This window comes from Eschrichtius robustus, chromosome 8 (genome assembly GCF_028021215.1).
Source record: "Eschrichtius robustus isolate mEscRob2 chromosome 8, mEscRob2.pri, whole genome shotgun sequence".
NCBI lineage: Eukaryota > Metazoa > Chordata > Mammalia > Artiodactyla > Eschrichtiidae > Eschrichtius > Eschrichtius robustus.
In genome coordinates, this window is record NC_090831.1 from 124,788,797 (window position 1) to 124,806,950 (window position 18,154).

The following is an 18,154-nucleotide window of genomic DNA, read 5'->3' on the forward strand; positions in this document are numbered from 1 at the left end:
TGGGGCAGCCTGGATGGGAGGGGAGTCTGGGAGAGAATGGATACATGTGTATGTATGGCCGAGTCACTTTGCTGTGCATCTGAAGCTGTCACAACATTGTTAATCGGCTATATTCCAATATAAAATAAAAAGTTAAAAACAATAAAATGCTACTAATATGTTATTCACTGCTAAACCAATGAATATTAAAAGTACAATTACTGTTGGGGAGTCTATGGAATTCTGATAAGGTCCTCATCCTCAAAGAAGCTAGGAATTATTAAAATAGGAAAAATCACAAAAAAACAGACTAATGACTATGCTTTAAATGCATTCTAGATGACAGGTTTAACAAAATTAAAAATACTTACAATTACATCAAATTTGGAATAAATATCTACAACTTTTCCTAAAAATAAAAATGTATGTTAGAATAATGTCTGAGAAACAAAAAACAGCATTTAATATCAATCTTAACTAGATATTTACTAAGAATTAAATATTGCTAAACAAAATAAACTTGTCTATTTTAAAAGGGACATGAAATCGTATCTTAATGGAAAATGTGAAAATAAGCCAGTATAAAATTCTTATTCTCCTGAGTACTCCTTGGTCTAAGTTTTCATTTCCCCACTTATCTGATATGCCAGGTCATTTAACAATAGTTTTACCCTAAGGAGATAAACCGTTGTTTCTGTTCAACTGCTATGGCCCAGCACACAGACCTGACTCGTCCACAACAGGCAAGGCTGACACTCGTCTTTCCACGAAGACGTTCAAGGCTTTAATGATGGGAGTGTCTGGGTGTATGAAGGCGATGTTGTGGTAGGTCCCGATTCCGAGCGCACCCAGGTTCTGCTTCATGAAAGCAGGCTTTGGCATATCAGACATCTAGACAGGAAGACGGGCACAGATGCTCTAGAGCCAGAGCAGACCTTTTCAGTGTTCACACGTCCACACTCGATGAAAAACTATGTGCAACAAATTAGTCTTTTCTAACAATCCACCCGGATATCTGAATTAACGTGAAAATGTTACATACAAGAACTGTGTCTTTTGTTCAAACCAGCTTATATGTTTATGCTTATATTTAACTACTTAGTAAAAATACTGCAAAGCACTAACATTGTAACATTTTCTCCTTCTCTCCACCCACTGGAAAACCGGACAGAAGGGAACAACAGGTCTGTTTGGAAATTAAGACCCATCAGCCACCAAGAATCTTCTTAAATTATTCATGTTAAATTCATGGTCCTGCTGTCATCATTTAGTAATGTTTATTAAGAACCCACACATTTCCAAACCCAAAGCGTTTGATGGTGGCTGTCTGAGCTGCTAAGCTAGTCCCCACGCCATCCCACCTCTACATCCTGAATTCTCCACTGGAGGACTCCAATTTTTGTCTACTAGGAACAAGAACAAGCCAACTGAACAGAATTAAAAGAACATTTAAAAGTTAACTTTTCTTTTCACGGGCTGTTTTAAAGGAGGAGGGAGAAGTCAGAAGAGAGAAGTCTAGGATCATGTTTGACTAAAACAAAATAAGGTCTATGGTTTCAAAAATCCACCTTTTATAAAGGGTACAGTTGATTCCATCCTCCTGGTGTACCTTATAATTATCAGGAAAAGATGAACAATTAGAAGAAACAAAATGTTCAAGTCAAAGAGTTCATCAATATTCAAATCATGAGAATCCTAGAAATTTAGAGAGAAAAAAAGAAAGACCTATTAGGTCATCTAGCCCATCTCGATGCAGGATAAACCCCTGTTCCATCTGCACACTTAGGCTGACTGTCAAATGTCTCTCAGGGCAGTGCTACTTTTTCTCGGAACATGATCTCAAGGCAGTAAAAATCAGGTTCTGGAGTTTATTTAAAATTCTTCATTTTTATCTGAAAATCCCTAGCTGAATATTCTAACGGCATGATTCTAATTACCATATTGGCCCAAATATAAGGCAGTACTGGCAGAGGCCACCTCCTCTACTTGTAGAGGAGAAGATGCCAAAGGCCTGTCTCAGGCTGTGCCTCCTCGACGGCAGCGCGGCCACGGAAATGCGCTGGGCCTCCGGGCGCGGTCGGCCCTGTGAGCCAGGCGCCCTGACCCCGAGATCTAAGCCGCCTCCGGACTCGGACGGATGGCGCTGTTGGAGGGAGGGCTGCTCCACCACCACCACCGGCAACCGTGGCAAAGCTACGCAACCTTGCTGAATGTTATCGCTTCCAAATCAGATGAATAAAAATACCTACCTGAGAGGGTGGTGGCTAGGGTTAGATTTATCATGTGAAGTGCCTGACACAGCGTAATGCTCCTCTCATGATTAGTATTGTTTTAAAATGGCAACTCTAAGGGGGTACATGGGCTAAGAGCCTGGTACAGCCCCGCCCTGGGTCCTGTTAAAGCTCAGTGCCAAGGCGACTGCATGCGTCCAGCCCAGGGCAGACAGGAAGTCCGACCAACAATGTCCCCGCCTCCTTAATTCTTCTTCCCTAGACTGCCTCTTTACCAAACTTCATGCTTTTTTGTAAGTTACTCTTCTCCTTCCTACATTCTTTCTTAGTGTTTATTTAAACACGATGAGTGTTACATTTACACAGACTATTAAAATAGAGGGCTGGTTTGATGGACAAGGCATTTCTCCCAATCAATCACTTAAACCCTCTGCGCTGCGGTCGGAGCAGCCTGGGCTCCTTCACGCCACACTAGAAATCTGCTCTATTTCCTTATTTGAAGCTGTGGAGAAGACAGGAAAGCTAACTTGATGTAGATTTTTAATGTCTACTAAATTCTTTTAAAAAAATGATTCTTAATATGATCTCTTCTGAACCATGAATGAGGCCTCGTACTGGTTCTAGCTGACCAATTACTTATAACCTCAACTTCAGTGCATGTAATTAAAAGGAAAAAATGAAAGCCCTCCTGTGAACACTCTGGCCCTTCTGAGCCTCTTTTTAATACTGCCGACCAAAGAGGTTCTGAGTTTTGGATGATTATGAAGCCATCTCATTTCCGATGCAGTTGAGAAAACCTACAGACAATATAGCCCTGATTTGGACCAACATGGTATTCCGTTGTCAAAATTTTATTTGCTTTGGGCTTTTCTATCACTGCTGCAGTAAATAATAAGACCATCCTGGGGCCAGGACTTCTGAGCATGTCCCCAACCATGACACCAGTAAAGCATCATAAGGCAGTCTGGCTCAAGCTGTCTTGGGTAAGCAGTTCCTTAATCAGACTGACTCGCGAACTGCTTTGCTTCTCCTCATTTTAGGTGATAAAATATTCTCACTTAAATAGAGAATTCCAAGTGTTCTTACTTGCACTGAAAGGTGATTACTTTTTAACTGGAATCAACTTTGAGAGTGTACAATTCAAATAGTAGTGAGTTGAGAAACTGAAGTTTAGAAATGGAGACCTCAAAACTAACGATTTCTTCTATGAGGGTAACAGGAGCCAATTTACTTGAAGTAAATTAAAGTAGATGCAGCTATGTCTTTAGAAACACTAAAAACTACTTACAAAAAGCTGGAGGAACTTGAGGATTCTTTTGTGGGTAAGTATATAAAGTGCATTCCCACTGATAGGGTCAATAACTGGCAATCTGTGGATTTTATTTTTGATCAACGAGTGTACAGCATCGAAGAGGCTGCGGGAAAAGCCATTACAGTTGTTAGGAGGCTTTAAAGAAGAATTAGAAAACTTTGGACCACCCCTGCTTTAAACGTACTTTCAGTGTCTTTCTTTAAATTACAATATTAAAAGGCTGACTGACCTAAAACAGCGTTCTAGAAAAGTTGTAAACTGGAGATCTCAGCAAAATTTTCGATTTTCCATAATCTGTTAATAAGCCTCAAATTCGAGTGTGAACTACAAAAATCTCTAGGAGAGCAGTTTTTTAATAGCAGGTTTGATGCTTTTATTTGAGAAATGACAGAAGCTAACCCCTCGGGAAGCTAATGGACGACCCTGGCAACAGAGGGCGCTGTGGCCGGGGCCCCGTGCACTGGCCGCTTCCGTGCGCAGCCAGCCCACTGCTGGCTGCTCCAGCCTCTCCTGTGACTGCCGACAAGGAGGTGTGCTGGGTGTAGCTGTTTTTTAGGACTTGGAAATAAAATAATAAAAATCAATATTCCACTTTTTCTCACTAGTGCACTAGTTTTAAGAATGCTTTTATTTCTGAAAATGTATCCGAGCCGTCCCAGAAGGCTTGGGTCAACACTTGTGGACAGCCCCATCCTCTGACCACCTCTGGACCAGTGCCTAAGGAGACTGATTTTTCAACGTCAGTGCATGTTGGGACCCCTGGGGGAGTTGTTTTAATGCACATTCCAGGGCACTAAAACCCTCCAAAGACCGACTGGGAAAAGAGCCCAGGAATCTGCAGCTATTTTAATGAGCTCCCTAGTGGGTTTCTGCTGCAGGTGATCTGGATTTTCAAACTGCTCAGTATGACCATCTTCCTAGTTCATTATCAGTCCTTTGGACCAACAATGGCTGTGATTTCTACTGTCTCTAAGTTTACTGAATTTAATATTAAGGAGGCTGGGCCCTATCTAGATTAAAAAAAAAAAAAAATCTACTACCACCCATGGTATCAACAGATGAATCTGAATGAATGGAATGTTTTCAAAGGAGAAAAACTTTACAAGTTTACCTTGCATCTGGAGATATATTCACTAAAGGCTTAAATGTTTCTTGTAAATAAAGCTCTGTATTTATAGAAAGAAAATATGTAATTAGTAACATATTTACTGTTTGTAATTATTACCTAAATTAAAATACCCTTCAATTTACAGGTAATAATTAGAAGGATTAAAAACCCAAATCGAATTAATTTACTGAAAACTATTGTGTTACTTATAGTTATGGCTATTATTAAACAACTTCCAAACTGTTTCAGGATGTTGCCTTTGTGGAAAAGTTAAGTATTTAAAAACAGTATTACAATAGATGCTGTAAAAATCAGAAGAAAAGTCAAGAAATCTGATAAAAGAGCAATACCAGCAGAGGTCACTAGAATGGTACCAAGTCACTGTCACCCTCAACGAATGAAGACTTTAAGAAATCCTTTAAAACTAATTTTCACAAGTTAAAAGATAAAATAAAAGTTATAACAAACTTTGTTCTTTAAGTGTTATTAAGTTTTATTTTCCACACCAAAGCCTGATCTACTGTATCTGGGGATCTTTCTAGTATGTAGACATTATCTTTGTAAAAGATAAACTGTAATTAATTTGCTTTACTGAGGTTTCTACACAGAAGGCATTCAAGAAAATCTTGACATTATTATTATTATTACTACCAAATACCATGTAATATCAAAATGTAAATATACTTAAACCTTGGTCTAACATTACTTATACAACAGAATTTATTAAAAAGTATCTGTCTTGGTGTTAAAATATATCTATTCACTGCATAATAGGCAGTGCTAAAATGTGGATCCCACGTTGACTTACTTTGTTTGGTTTGACTTGATAAAGCTATCATAAATCAAATATATCGTTCAATGAAACTTCTAAATCATATGGGATTAAAAGGGGCCCAGCCCTCTTTAGAGCATTCTAACGGATGTTCAGATCTCACAGCCAGTCACAGGGGGTGCTTATCATACCAAGCAGATAATGGGAGTACAAAGCTAAATCTCAGTTTTAAATTAAAAAATTTCCTTGAGTTGGCCCCTCAATTTCTAATGTAGGCTTCTCCCTGAACACCCTACAAAGGCTTCTTCCTCAAGGATCCCCATCACAGGCTCCTATCTAGGATATTCTTACTGAGTGGTCCTTTGCCCCCTCTGTACCAACCCAGCAGGATGGGTCTCATTAAGACAGAACAATTTCACAATCATGAAATTACAGTTTAAAAAATGGCTCCATTTCAGAAAAGGGTATTGTTATTGTGATTATGAAGGGTGAATTTCAATGCTGCAAACAAAAGAAAGCAATCTTGAAGTTATTTTCATGTGATTTTATCCAAATCATCTAGTTTAAGGTTCACTTGTTCTACTTGTCTCCATAATTTGTAAAGAAATAATAATAATGTAAAGAAATAATGATTGAATTTAAATAGGAACAGATCCTTGCTTTTGTTAATTTCAGGCATTCCTTTGGTGCATTTTCTATACAAAGGCAAAGATTTGGAAGGTAATACTTAGTGGTGAATGGTGGCTCCACTGGGGGCCAGAGACTCGGGCACTAGTTACTATATCCCATCTATATCCCAGCCTTAGTCTAAAGACTTGTTATAGGTTCTCTATACATGTGTACTAAACAGACTGGGTAATATTTATAGTAGTATGGCATACTATCAAAATTAATATAGAAATAAATGTCTTAATGTAGTCAATTATTAAGCAGAGAGAAGAGGACCTGTGAAATTAAAACATTTTATACATATGTAGAACATTTTTTCCCTCATATTAAAAGGTTTTTAACACTCAACAGTGCTTACCCCTCCATGTTTCAATCTTATGTTCCTCTAATTCATAAATCTGTACCTAGAAATAAGAAAAACTCTTATTTACAAATGTTAACACACACAACATAAGGGAATAAAAAGAAATTACTATTTCATAACTACTGCTGAGTCCCATAATTCAGCAGATGGAAACAATCAAGATAATTCAGAAATATTAGAAATATAAATGAGAGACAAAATGTGCTCTACCTTTCTTTGAAGACAAATGTTTTATAAATTTAAAACATAAACCAACACAATATTTTCATTAATTTAATTTGAAAATTTCCGATACTCTTGAATTTTAAAACATACACCGACACACACACACACACACACCACACACACACACACACACACACACACACATATACACACGTTCCTTCTTTCTGAGGATACATAAGATTTTTAGCATCTCTAATTTTAAAAGGGCAGTTGGTTAAATCATGTGCTAATTAAGTTGCTGGATCAGGTTATGCCTGGACCGCATGGGCGTCGTCACAAAGGCAGAGAGGGCGTTGAGTCTGGAGAGTCTGGAGAGCCTGGAGGCTGGGCAGTGGGTACAGCACTTAGTCACCCAGAGTCGTCACCACTCACATCACTGCATCTTGGCTGCTGCTTTGGGTCAAAGTACTTAAGGTCTCTGAATCTGCTTCCCTTCCTAAACAGCTGGAGAGGAGGCCCTCCACGTTCAGCTCCTGTGCGGACGACGTGCTCTGTGAGCCTGAGGCGGAGGGCCTCCCCACCTGCTGCAGCCTCCGCTTCGGCTCAGCTTAAGAAAGCCACTCTGCCTCCTGCAGTGTTGCACTGGGACTCCTGGGGGCCCTGCAGTAGGAAAACCTGGCCTCTTCCTGAAGCTTAAAATTCACTTGGCAACACTAAGACAGTCCTATAACTGAAATGCCACCAACAAGTGGCAAGAAACCACCAAGAAGAAGGCGTACATATCAGAGCATACTCTAAAAGGCTTATTTAGTGCAGGGGTGCAGGGAGAGTAGGGATGAGCAGAGGTCAGAGTCAGGCACGGAAAACTGCAGGAGGCAGATTTCAGCCAGGCTCTGCATGATGAGTGGACTTTACATAAAAGAAGATAAACTCGTAAGGGCCTGGAGAGGAAAAGGACTTCCTCACGTTCCCGAAACACAGAAAGGAGACGGTGCTGGGGGGCAGGAGCGAGGAGTCTGGGGACTAACGACCCGAGGTGGGCTCTGTGTCTGGGAGAGAAAGCCAGGCCAGCACGGATGGGTTTAAGCAGTGGGACGACGTGACAGCACCAGAGCCAGATGCAAAACCGAGTGTCAGGTCAGTTAGGTCTCGAATGGTGACTGTGGGAATGTAGGGGCAACTGAAAGGAAGAACCAAAAGGTTTAGAGAATAATAAAATAGGGGAAATAGAGACGAATGACTAAGTAAGAACCCGCCCCCCCCCCCCATTTTGATGCCAGGTGACTGAACAACATCCACGACAGAGAAAAAGCCTAATTGAGGAAGATGAGGCCCCGGTTTTCACACAGTTGCAAGTAGAACCACCCTGGTCTGCGTCTCACTTATGCGGTCCTGAGGCGATGCCCGTGCTCTGCCTGCACAGCCCCCTCGGAGCTTTAGCTACGGTCACCAGCATGGCCGTGACTCAGCTAACACGGGGGTCTCTTGTGAACGGGGGGTGTTTGGCGCTGGCAAGCTGGGAAGGGGTGTGTGTGTGTGTGTGTGTGTGTGTGTGTGTGCGCGCGTGTGCGTGTCTGTGTGTGTGTCTGTGTGTGTGTAAGGTACAAACCTGAGTAAGATACAGTCTCTACCTCAAAGAACTACCTAACAAGAAAGAACCTCAGACGCCCCTACGGCAGCCTTTCTCGACCTCGGCGCTACGGGCACGTGAGGCTGGACGCTTCTGTTGTCGGGCCGTCCTGTGCGCTGTAGGACACTGAGCAGCATGCCCGGCCTCTGCCCACCAGACCCCAGCAGAAGCGCCCCACCCCTCCCCCAGCTAGGATAAAAAAATGTCTCTAGATGTTGTCAAACGTCCCCTGGGAGGCAAAATCACTCCCCGTTGAGAAACACTGCCCTACAACTAATCAGAATACAGTATGAAAAGTGCTGTGGGGGTAGTTAATGGGGGCGCTGAAACAGTGACTAATTCTGCTCCAAGGAGATGGCACAGGGCTCTCCATCACTGAGGCGGCTCTCCAGGAGGATTCTGAAAGACCTGAATTTCAACTGGCAAGGACCAAGGACCTGAAGGAGAACGTGCACGTGGAGGAAGTGGACTCAGATCTCTGAAGGAAATAAGCCACAGGGAGACGAGCGGAGGGGTCAGGAGGAAGGAAAGAGAGAACTGAGTGGGCAGGTCAGCAGGGGAGGAGAAACAAGAAGTGCCACCACGGCAGGCTCTCTGTAGGTGGCAGGGAAGAAGCAACCACTGCAAGCACAGAATTTAATAATTAAAAAAAAAAAAGAGGTATACAGTACCTACATCTATGTAAATACAGTGGCTGATAGGAAAGGTAGCAGCCTTGGGTCTCGTCATAAAGAGTTCTTTCCATAATATACACAAAATTATAATTTAAAAGTTCCATTTCCATTTTGTGGAAAATCAGCCTAGAAATTTTTACAAAGAAGCTACAAAATCTTTCATGTTTAAGCTCCCAATCTCACTGAAAAGAAGTATTCAGTAGAAATAAGGTTTGAAAATAAGATTGGAGATCACCCAAGGAAGAATTAGTGAGTTTAAGATAGAGCAACAGAAATTATCCAATCTTGAGATCAATGACACTAAAGACTGAGACTATGGGATAGTATCAAGGGGTCTAATATACAAGGAATCGAAGTCCCAGGAGAGGAGAGAAAGATGGATATAAAAAAAAAAAAAATGAAGAAACAGCAGCCCAAAACTTCCCAAATTAGGTAGAAAAGCAACTTAGAAGATCAAGGAAACTCAATATACCCAGAACAGGACAAATACAAAGACATATCACAGTTAACAGCCGAAGTCCAAGGTTAAAGAGAAAGCCTTGAGCCAGAAAGAAATGGTGCCTTACATAGAGGAAACGAGGATAGGGATTTCTACCGACTTCTTATCAGAAGCTCTGTGAGGCCAGAAGACAATGACATTACATCCTTAAAGTGTTAAAGAAAAAAAAACCAAAACCCAAAAAACAGTTAACTCAATCTCTATAAAACAGCAAAACTGTCCTTCAGAAATCAAGATGAAAAAAACAAATCAAGATGAAATAATGACATTGTCAGACAAACAGAAACTGCGATAATTCATCACCAATGTGGACCACACAAATGCTGGTGGGAGTTCTCCAGATGAAATGACAACAGACGGTGACTCTGTAGATCCACAGAGAAGAACAGGAAATGGTACCTATGTGGGTAAATGTAAAAAACTAATTTTTTCCCTTTTACCCTTCATTTTGTTTAAAACAAAAACGATAGGGGTAGATTAAATGGAACTGTATTTTCCATATAATTCCGATACTAACTCTCAATAGACTGTGGTTAAGTTAAAAATGACACTGAAACCCATTCAGCAACCAGACAACAACAACAACAAAACAGTGAAAACGGTGTGGTTAAAATATTAACAGAGCTCTATCAGCCATGATGGAGTAGATGGGACCACACGGAGTCTCCTGCTGAAAACAACTAGAAGATGGGAAAAAGTACGTGGAACTGTTTTCAGACATTAGACAACACGCGAGGCAGGGCCGTCGTCCCCGAGAGAAGGGAAGCAAGCTGAGCCCCGTGACCGCCACGTCCCTCTTGAGAGGCACTTTGCGGAGTGTGACGCAGGCAGCTGACCCCAGTGGAGCAGGTCTCAGTGAGCTGAGGAGGTAGAAACCGAAGTCTGGGCCGACTGGGCCGGATGCAAACTGAAGGACAGACTACCAGACAAGGTGGAGCTGTGCAGAAAGAGAAAAGAAGGCTGCGCAGAGACTGCCTTGAGGCCCCGACTGAACACTAAGCCGGGCATGCACGGGGCGAGAAGGCATTTGCCTTCTCACCAGGCAGAGTGAAAGGTCCTTGCTGAACAACCAGGGAAATCCATGGAGATCCCAGAAGTACTAGTAGAAGTGAACCAGCCAGAGTAACGCTTAACAGACTGACAAAGCTTAAGAACAAGCCTCGAAGTAAGCACGTGAAAAGATACTCAACAGCATTAGCCATCAGGGACGTGCAAATCAAAATAACAGTGAGGTACCAATTCACATCCACTAGAATGGCTATCATCAAAAAGAGAGACAGTAACAAGGGTCAGCGAGGACGTGGAGAAATTGGCACCCTGACACACTGCTGGTGGGAATGTAAAATGATGCAGCCGCTGTGGAGAAGTCCGGCAGTTCCTCAAATAGTTACGCACAGATTACAATGTGACCCAGAAATTCTACTCAAGGTCTACACCCAAGAGAAATGAAAACATATATCCACATAAGCTCCTGTACATGACTGTTCATAGCAGCATCATTCACAATAGCCAAATAGTGGAAACCATTCAATGTCCATCAACTGATCAATAAGTAAAATGTGGTATGGCCATACAGTGGAATATTATTTGGCAATAAAAAGAAGTGAAGTACTGATATATGCTACAACATGGAGGAACCTTGAAAACACTATGTTACGTGAAAGAAGCCGGTCACGGAGGACCACATATTGTGTGATTCCATTTACATGAGTTGTCCAGTATAGGCAAATCTACAGAGACAAAGTAGATTAGTGGTTGCCTAGGGCTGGCGGTGATGGTGGACTGGTGGCGTGTCACAGCTAAAGGTGTGAAGTTTCTTTTTCAGGTAATGAGAATGTTCCGAAATTGACTGTAGTGATGGCTGCACAACTCTGAATATACTAAAAGCCATTGAACTGTATACACTAAATGGGTGAAATACAGGATATATGAACTGTATCATCTCAATAAAAACTGTTTTTAAAAAAGGACCTGCAAGTAATTTAACTGCCTGCCCAAACAAACTCCAACTCTTTAAAGGAAGACAATACAGATATTCAACCACATAACATTAACAATGTCCAGCATCCACTAGAAGTTATTACATTTCCAAGAAGCAGGAAAATGTAACCCATAACAGGAGAAAAACCAGTCTTTAGAATCAGACCCAGAATAGAGGTGAAGGAAAGAGCATCTGTGATATATATATATATATATATATATATATATATATATACACATCTCTCAGATATATAACAACTGATATAATATGTTCAAGGATTTAAAGGAAAACATGAACATAGTAAGGAAAGGAATGGAAAATATAAAGAAGAACCAAATGGAACTTCTAGGACAGAAAATACACTATCTGAAAGGAAAAAAAATAGTAGTTAAGGTATTGTGGAGAAAATAACAGTGGAAATGAAGACACAGAAATAAAATATATCTGAAATGAAGCACCGAGGGGAAACAATACTGGGAAAACCCCTACAAAACAAAAGAGTCTCAGCTGAGTAACTAGAATCCTAGAAAGTGGGGGAGGGGACAGAAAAATACTTGAAAAACAGTATCTAAGAGAATGGAGAAAAAGAATATGATAATCTCAATAGCTACAGACAAAGCATTTGACACAATTCAACATGCATTCACGAGAAACACTCTTGGCCAACCTGGAAAAGAACAAACATCCTCAACATGATAAAGGGCATCTATGAAAAAACTACAGCTAACACCATAAGTAACAGTGAAATACTGAATGCTTTCCCTCTAAGATGGGACACAAGGGAAGCAGGTCCGCTTTCTTGATGTCAACGCTCTACTGGAGGTCTTAGTCAATGAAATAAAGCAAGAAAAGGAAATATCGTGTCCACAGATTGCAAAACTCAGTATTGTTAAGATGCCAACTCCTTCCCAAACTGATCTACGGACTCACTCCCAATAACATCAGCAGGCATTTTTTTTTTTTTAAATAGTTATCAAGAGACTATTGTATTGGCATAGAGACAGACAGGTAGAACAACAGAACAGAGCCCAGCAACAGACCCACATTTAAGGCAGTAAAACAATTCTGTGACAAAAAGAAAGTCTTTTCAATAAATGGGTTGGGTACAACTGACTGTATCAGATAACAGATAACATCCTTATGTACATAGAAAAATCCTAACAAATGTACAAAAAGACTACTAGAATAATTGAATCTTACAAGATGAAAGGTTACTATATAAAAATCAATTGTGTTTTTTATACAGTAGTGATGAATTCTTAAAAATGAAATAAGCCATAGCTTTCACAATTGCACTTTTCTGTTTATAATTAGAAAATGAGGTGTAATATGGAGGAAAAAAATGTATCCTCAAGTATTAAGAAAAACTTTGGACTATATATTTAGATATAACTGCTCTTTAGAAATTATGATTTAATTAACTACTACTGAGATCTATTATACGGGGTTTAGCTGCATTTTATTAAAATGTAGCCACTTAATAATCATATTTGTGATTTTGCCAGTCCAAAAGCAGAGATATTGACCATTATAAGGAAAACCAATATTCAGCTGCATTTGGCAGTATTTAAGAAATCAGATATGTCATGTGAAATAAATATGGAATACTTATGAAGTCTTTGGTAAAACTTCCTTCTAAGAGTATGTCTTAAGCAGAAGCTTATTTTTCCATCTTATGTAGGAATTTAATTATTGGGCAATACTGACCATTACATGTAAAAACAGTATTCATTGGATTGCCTTTTACCTATTAGATACCCAAAATAGTACTAGTTAAAGAAAACAAAGTATACAATTCTGTCCTTCCCCAACCTTGACAAAAAAAACCCAAAACCAAACCAAAACAACTCAAAAACAACAACAAAAACCAAAACCAAAAACCAAACAAGCTGGTAGAATCACAAAAATCATAGTGTTAGATAAAGGCCATATGTAGTTTTCAAACTATGCTCTTATAAAACAGTTGGGCCAGGAACCAGGGAGTTCTGCCACTAAAATTAGCCAGTAGCAGTCTTTTCTTAAGTGGCAGAAAAATGTCAAAACTGAATTTCTCCAATTTAAATGTTTACTTCTTTAAAAGCACAGAGTCCATATATTTCTTTTATAAAATTTCAGGGGTAACTGCATAAAGCCGCATGCCCATCAGCAGGCCCGGAAGTCAGGCCTGTGTTGTTCTCATCTCCACTGTGGGCTTCACTGGGGACAGCCACCCCTGGTCCGGAAGGGTGCGAGGGGCCTCCTTCGTTCATGGGTCCAGGCAGATCTCAACACCACAGCATGCCCAGAATGCCGGTAAAGAGCATAAATTTAGTGAAATTTATAGACTATCTAGGCAATAAATAAGCACATAGAATTCCACTAATCTGAGGACTTCTGAAAGCTGAATAAAGAGGCTATTGCCTTTTGTGCTTCCTGAGACTACCTTCTTCAAGCTTCAAATATCAGACTGATTTACACTGAGGTTTCCTGCACATTATATATATTTGGAAAAATCAACCACCAGCACCACCAAGCTGGTACCAAAAAAGAAAAACACAAAATCTTAAAACACAAACACACACACACAGTTCTAAATACATACAGAGAAATATATAGCTCCACTTACTTGACATAAGGATTTCTGGCACTTACCATGGGTGATTTATAGTATCTATGAAGTATATTAATGAAATCTGTAATTGTTAGCATTCCTGGAAGAAAGAATTATATATTAAATATAAAACTATGAAAACATTAAAGAAAAATTTCAGATGATAAGCAAACCTGGAATATTTATTTACTAGACAGCCTTCTAGATTACACTTTAAAGACTACCAGCACAGCTTATTATTTAAAACTATTAATCTGTTAATTATCTACACCACACTGAGATACACAAATTCAGCTGAAATTAAACCTGATAGTAATTAATGGAATTAATCACAGTAGTTGGCAATTCACCAAGACAAAACTTTCTGAATGTTAGTAAACATCACAAAAGACTTGTGGCTACATGTAAATAATTTAGGATACTTTAAAATAAGATAAAGTATCCCATAAGCTCTAGAAACATGACACTTTTGGTAGCACTTGGATTGTTTTCTGAGAATCCTTCTAAAAACAGTGGCTTTCACAGGCACAACTTATGAAGGGCCCACTGTGTGCCGGACACCAGGACTACAGAGATGAAGGCGTGAACCTCCCCCCTGAGGCAGCTGCAGCCCGAGGGGCGGCGGACACGGAGTGTCATTTCAAAATGATGCGATGCCTCCTAAGAGGGACGACACCCGTTGTCCACTGTGATTCATAAGATGAGAAATTATGGAGCTTAGATACTGTGAGTTACGTGGTATTTTAAATAGCGTAACAGCGCTTTATCAAAGGTACCAATCACGTTTCCATCGTTTCATCTGCTGTGTCAGAAAAGTGCTCACCGGGCAGGGAGCGGGGATGGCCCGTGGCAGGAACGCGAGCGGAGGGGCCGACAGGGAGAGGTCGGGCCTCAGCCTTGGGACCAGGGGACCGGCAAAGGCACCGAGGAGGCTTCAGAGCCAAAACGGCGCTGAATCCAGAGAAACTCCACACAGGTACATAAATGTTTTGAATTTACCAGCAGTCCCACCGCACAGGATGTAAAAGCAAGACTGTCCTTTGGTTGGTAACATGTCTCCTAGGCTGCACTCCAAACCAGCACTTCTTGAACTAATTCAGGCTTTCAGATCCCCGGCCCGTGCCGCTTACCAACAAAACTTTGTCTTTTACTCTCCCACAGAGGCGCTGCTCGGACACCGTTGGCTACTAGGGCAAAGAAGGCCTTTTTAACCTAAGACCAATGAGAGAGACAACACACATTTTTAAAGTCTATATATATGCAGGGAGAAAAATACCTTCCACTAAAACACTCAACTAAACCTCACCAGTTAAAAATAACTGAATTTATTAACATTAGCAATATGCTTTTGTATTATATTGAAAGGTATATAGGGATTGGAGATTATTTTTTCAAACTGAAACAGTGCAATCAGAGAGACTTTATGTAATTAAAACCACACAGAAGAACTAAACTTCAAAGGTTTGTTTTTTTGGGCCACGCCACACGGCTTGCGGGATCTTACTTCCCCAACCAGGGACTGAACCCAGGCCCTTGGCAGTGAAAGCGCCGAGTCCTAACCGCTGGACCGCCAGGGAATTCCCCAAACTTCCGAGTTTGACCTTTCCTATATGTGGTTATTAGTTCATTCAGAAATACCGAAGTTATATCAAAGAACTTGAAATGAAAATTTGTTTTTCATATGCTGAATAACAAAACAAGCATTCCCCCTTCATTTCCCTGCGGTTGAGAAAGAGAAGGAATGAAAGATGTAATGTACTCCTACTTTTATATCTTCTTGAGACAAACATTCACCGTGTGCCTATTATGGGCTGGGCCCTGTTCAGAGTAGTTCACATACAGTATCTCCCTGAGCCCTCGGGACAAACACCCTCTGGGACACCGTGACAGGCAGCAGAGGTGATGATTTATTAAAAGCCAAAAGCTCAGTGCTGAAAATGACCTCTAAATACAGACAGCAAATAACATATGGAAAATGGTTCAATTTTACTGATAATCAAAGAAATGAAAATTAAAGCAAATTTAAAGTACCATTTATAGCTGCTAAATAAGCCAGTATTTTTTCGTTATAGCACCCACCCGACACAAGTGCAGTTGTAAAACCACTGGTGGCTCCATGAATTGTTAGAATAGTTTTTGAGCCACAGCTTGTATCAAGAATCACAAAAATATTCACACTGTTTGTGTACTAGCTTTTTCTCTGTTGAATTAGTCACTCGTACAAAAATTTTAGGAGTAGCATTCCTGAATCAGAGATGTTCAATTATGTGGCATTATTTCTAACACTGAAAACTGGAGAAAGATCTGCCTCCAACAAAACTTGTTAAATATTGGTATACCAGTGAGAAAAAAGCATCAAATAGTATAACTGTGAAGACTATGTTGAAGTAAAAAAAAAAAAGGTTTATGGCAGTGAAAGTGCAGACTATAAAATTATGCATTATAATTATATAAAACATGTATTTACACAGAAAAGATCAAAGAGAAACAAGCAAAAAAATTAAACTTTTATATTATGGAGTTGAGGCAGTGGAAGTGTATCTCTTAAAATTTTTTTTTATTCTGTGGTATAGTTATCTTTTTAACTAAGAAAAAGGTTATTTTCTCACCCACTATACTCCGAAACCCCTTGTTAACTTAATAGTGAAAAGAGAGGATTTCAGGAAACGAGAGCTTCAAAATCAGAGTAGAAGTAATAACTCAGCACCCGTTTCTGCCTTTACTGTGACTCATTTTGCCTCTATTTAGAATGACGTAATGTAGGTGGCCTGGTTCACCTGCACAAGGGCAGAAGGACGGCTGGTGGGTGAGGGGGACTCTCATTAGTCATTTTCCACACTTGCCTTAGCCAAGTCCAGCACTGTCCTGAGTACGGCAGGGATTCCATCAATCTGTTGAACAAACTGGCAGGGAAACTAGGAAGAGGAGGTGAGCAGAGCCAACCCAAGGACACGGGAGCCAGACGGTAACTAAATGGCATCCACAAATTGGCAAAATGGTTTCTGAACCACAGCTTGTATCAAGAATCACAAAAATATTCACACTGTTTGTGTACCTAAATGGCATCCAGGGACGGTGTGCCAGTGTGAATGGTCTATTTCTACCTTGATGAGGCTCTGGGAATCCTTGACTGTGGGCCTAGAAAATATTATAAAAGAATATGGGGGAAAGTCATGGATAAACGGATTTTGAAACACATTAAATATCTGCTTAGCTTGTTTTTCTAACTGGCTGGAGTAGGCAGGGAGTGGGGGCACTTTTAAAACCACAAACTGCTTACTGTTTCCTCCAAAATAACAGATTTAGCAGAGAAAACCAGTATTAAAATCATTCATCAGGATCATTCACGTAACCCTAAGTGACCACAGCTGTTGAAAAGCCACTCCGGAAAGTTCTGGTTTGGCCACGATGAAATAGCTGAAAACAACTGCACGAGTTGGACAAAACATACAAACCCCCATTAGAAAGCACTGGCAGACAGCACGAAGGCAGGATTCAGGGAACTACAATCCTTGAGAGAAAAGAAAGATATGAACTGAGCTACGAAATTCTGGAATTTTTCCAAAGGCATTTTCCAAAGCATCTTCAAATAGGCGAATTTCAATAGAATATTTGAATCTATCAAAAGCATCAAATAAAACCCAGGCAGGAAAAATACAAAGAAAACCACACCCAGCACATCATAGGTAAGATGCTAAAAATCAAAGGCAAAGAGAAAACCAGCCAGAGGGAAGAAAAGACATTAACTTTCAAAGGAGCAGCAATCAGACAGATGGCAACACCAACAGAAGCAGGGCCTAACTTTAACACTCAATATAATAACTGTTCTTTCAGAAACAGAGAAAATCCTGCTTCCCCACAATAACTTCTCTGACTAACCTGCTACCTGCAAGCTCTTAAACAGCCCCTAAGTGCTCCAAGTTAGTTACTAAAGGGGTTTCAAGGCCTCTGCGCACAAAACACAAGGAAATGCCCGCACAGCAGTGACTCTCTCGGGTACCGAAGACAGACAGGCCAGGGATGCAGAGGGTGGGGTGGTGATGTGTGCTGACCTCAGGTCATCCTGAGGATACACTGCTGATGCCACGTGAGGGAAACACCCAGGGAAGCAGCCGTCCAGCAGCAAAGGGGACGTGAAGAGTTCAAGGTGAAAAGTGCCTTCACTTCTGCACGAGAAGGT

General features: G+C 40.5%; 1 protein-coding gene across 3 annotated transcripts in view; it reads right to left on the reverse strand.

Moving 5' to 3' along the window:
* Positions 1-18,154, reverse strand: part of PRKAG2 (protein kinase AMP-activated non-catalytic subunit gamma 2) — a 282,406-nt gene that overhangs the window by 12,401 nt on the left and 251,851 nt on the right. For all 3 annotated transcript variants that reach the window (XM_068549718.1, XM_068549719.1, XM_068549717.1), the window contains exons 7-13: positions 15,105-15,186; positions 14,016-14,074; positions 6,430-6,475; positions 4,634-4,688; positions 3,499-3,625; positions 705-870; positions 351-388 (exon numbers count right to left, since the gene is read on the reverse strand). In XM_068549718.1, the coding sequence (XP_068405819.1) occupies positions 351-388; positions 705-870; positions 3,499-3,625; positions 4,634-4,688; positions 6,430-6,475; positions 14,016-14,074; positions 15,105-15,186 (573 nt within the window). The remainder of the gene's footprint in view (positions 1-350; positions 389-704; positions 871-3,498; positions 3,626-4,633; positions 4,689-6,429; positions 6,476-14,015; positions 14,075-15,104; positions 15,187-18,154) is intronic.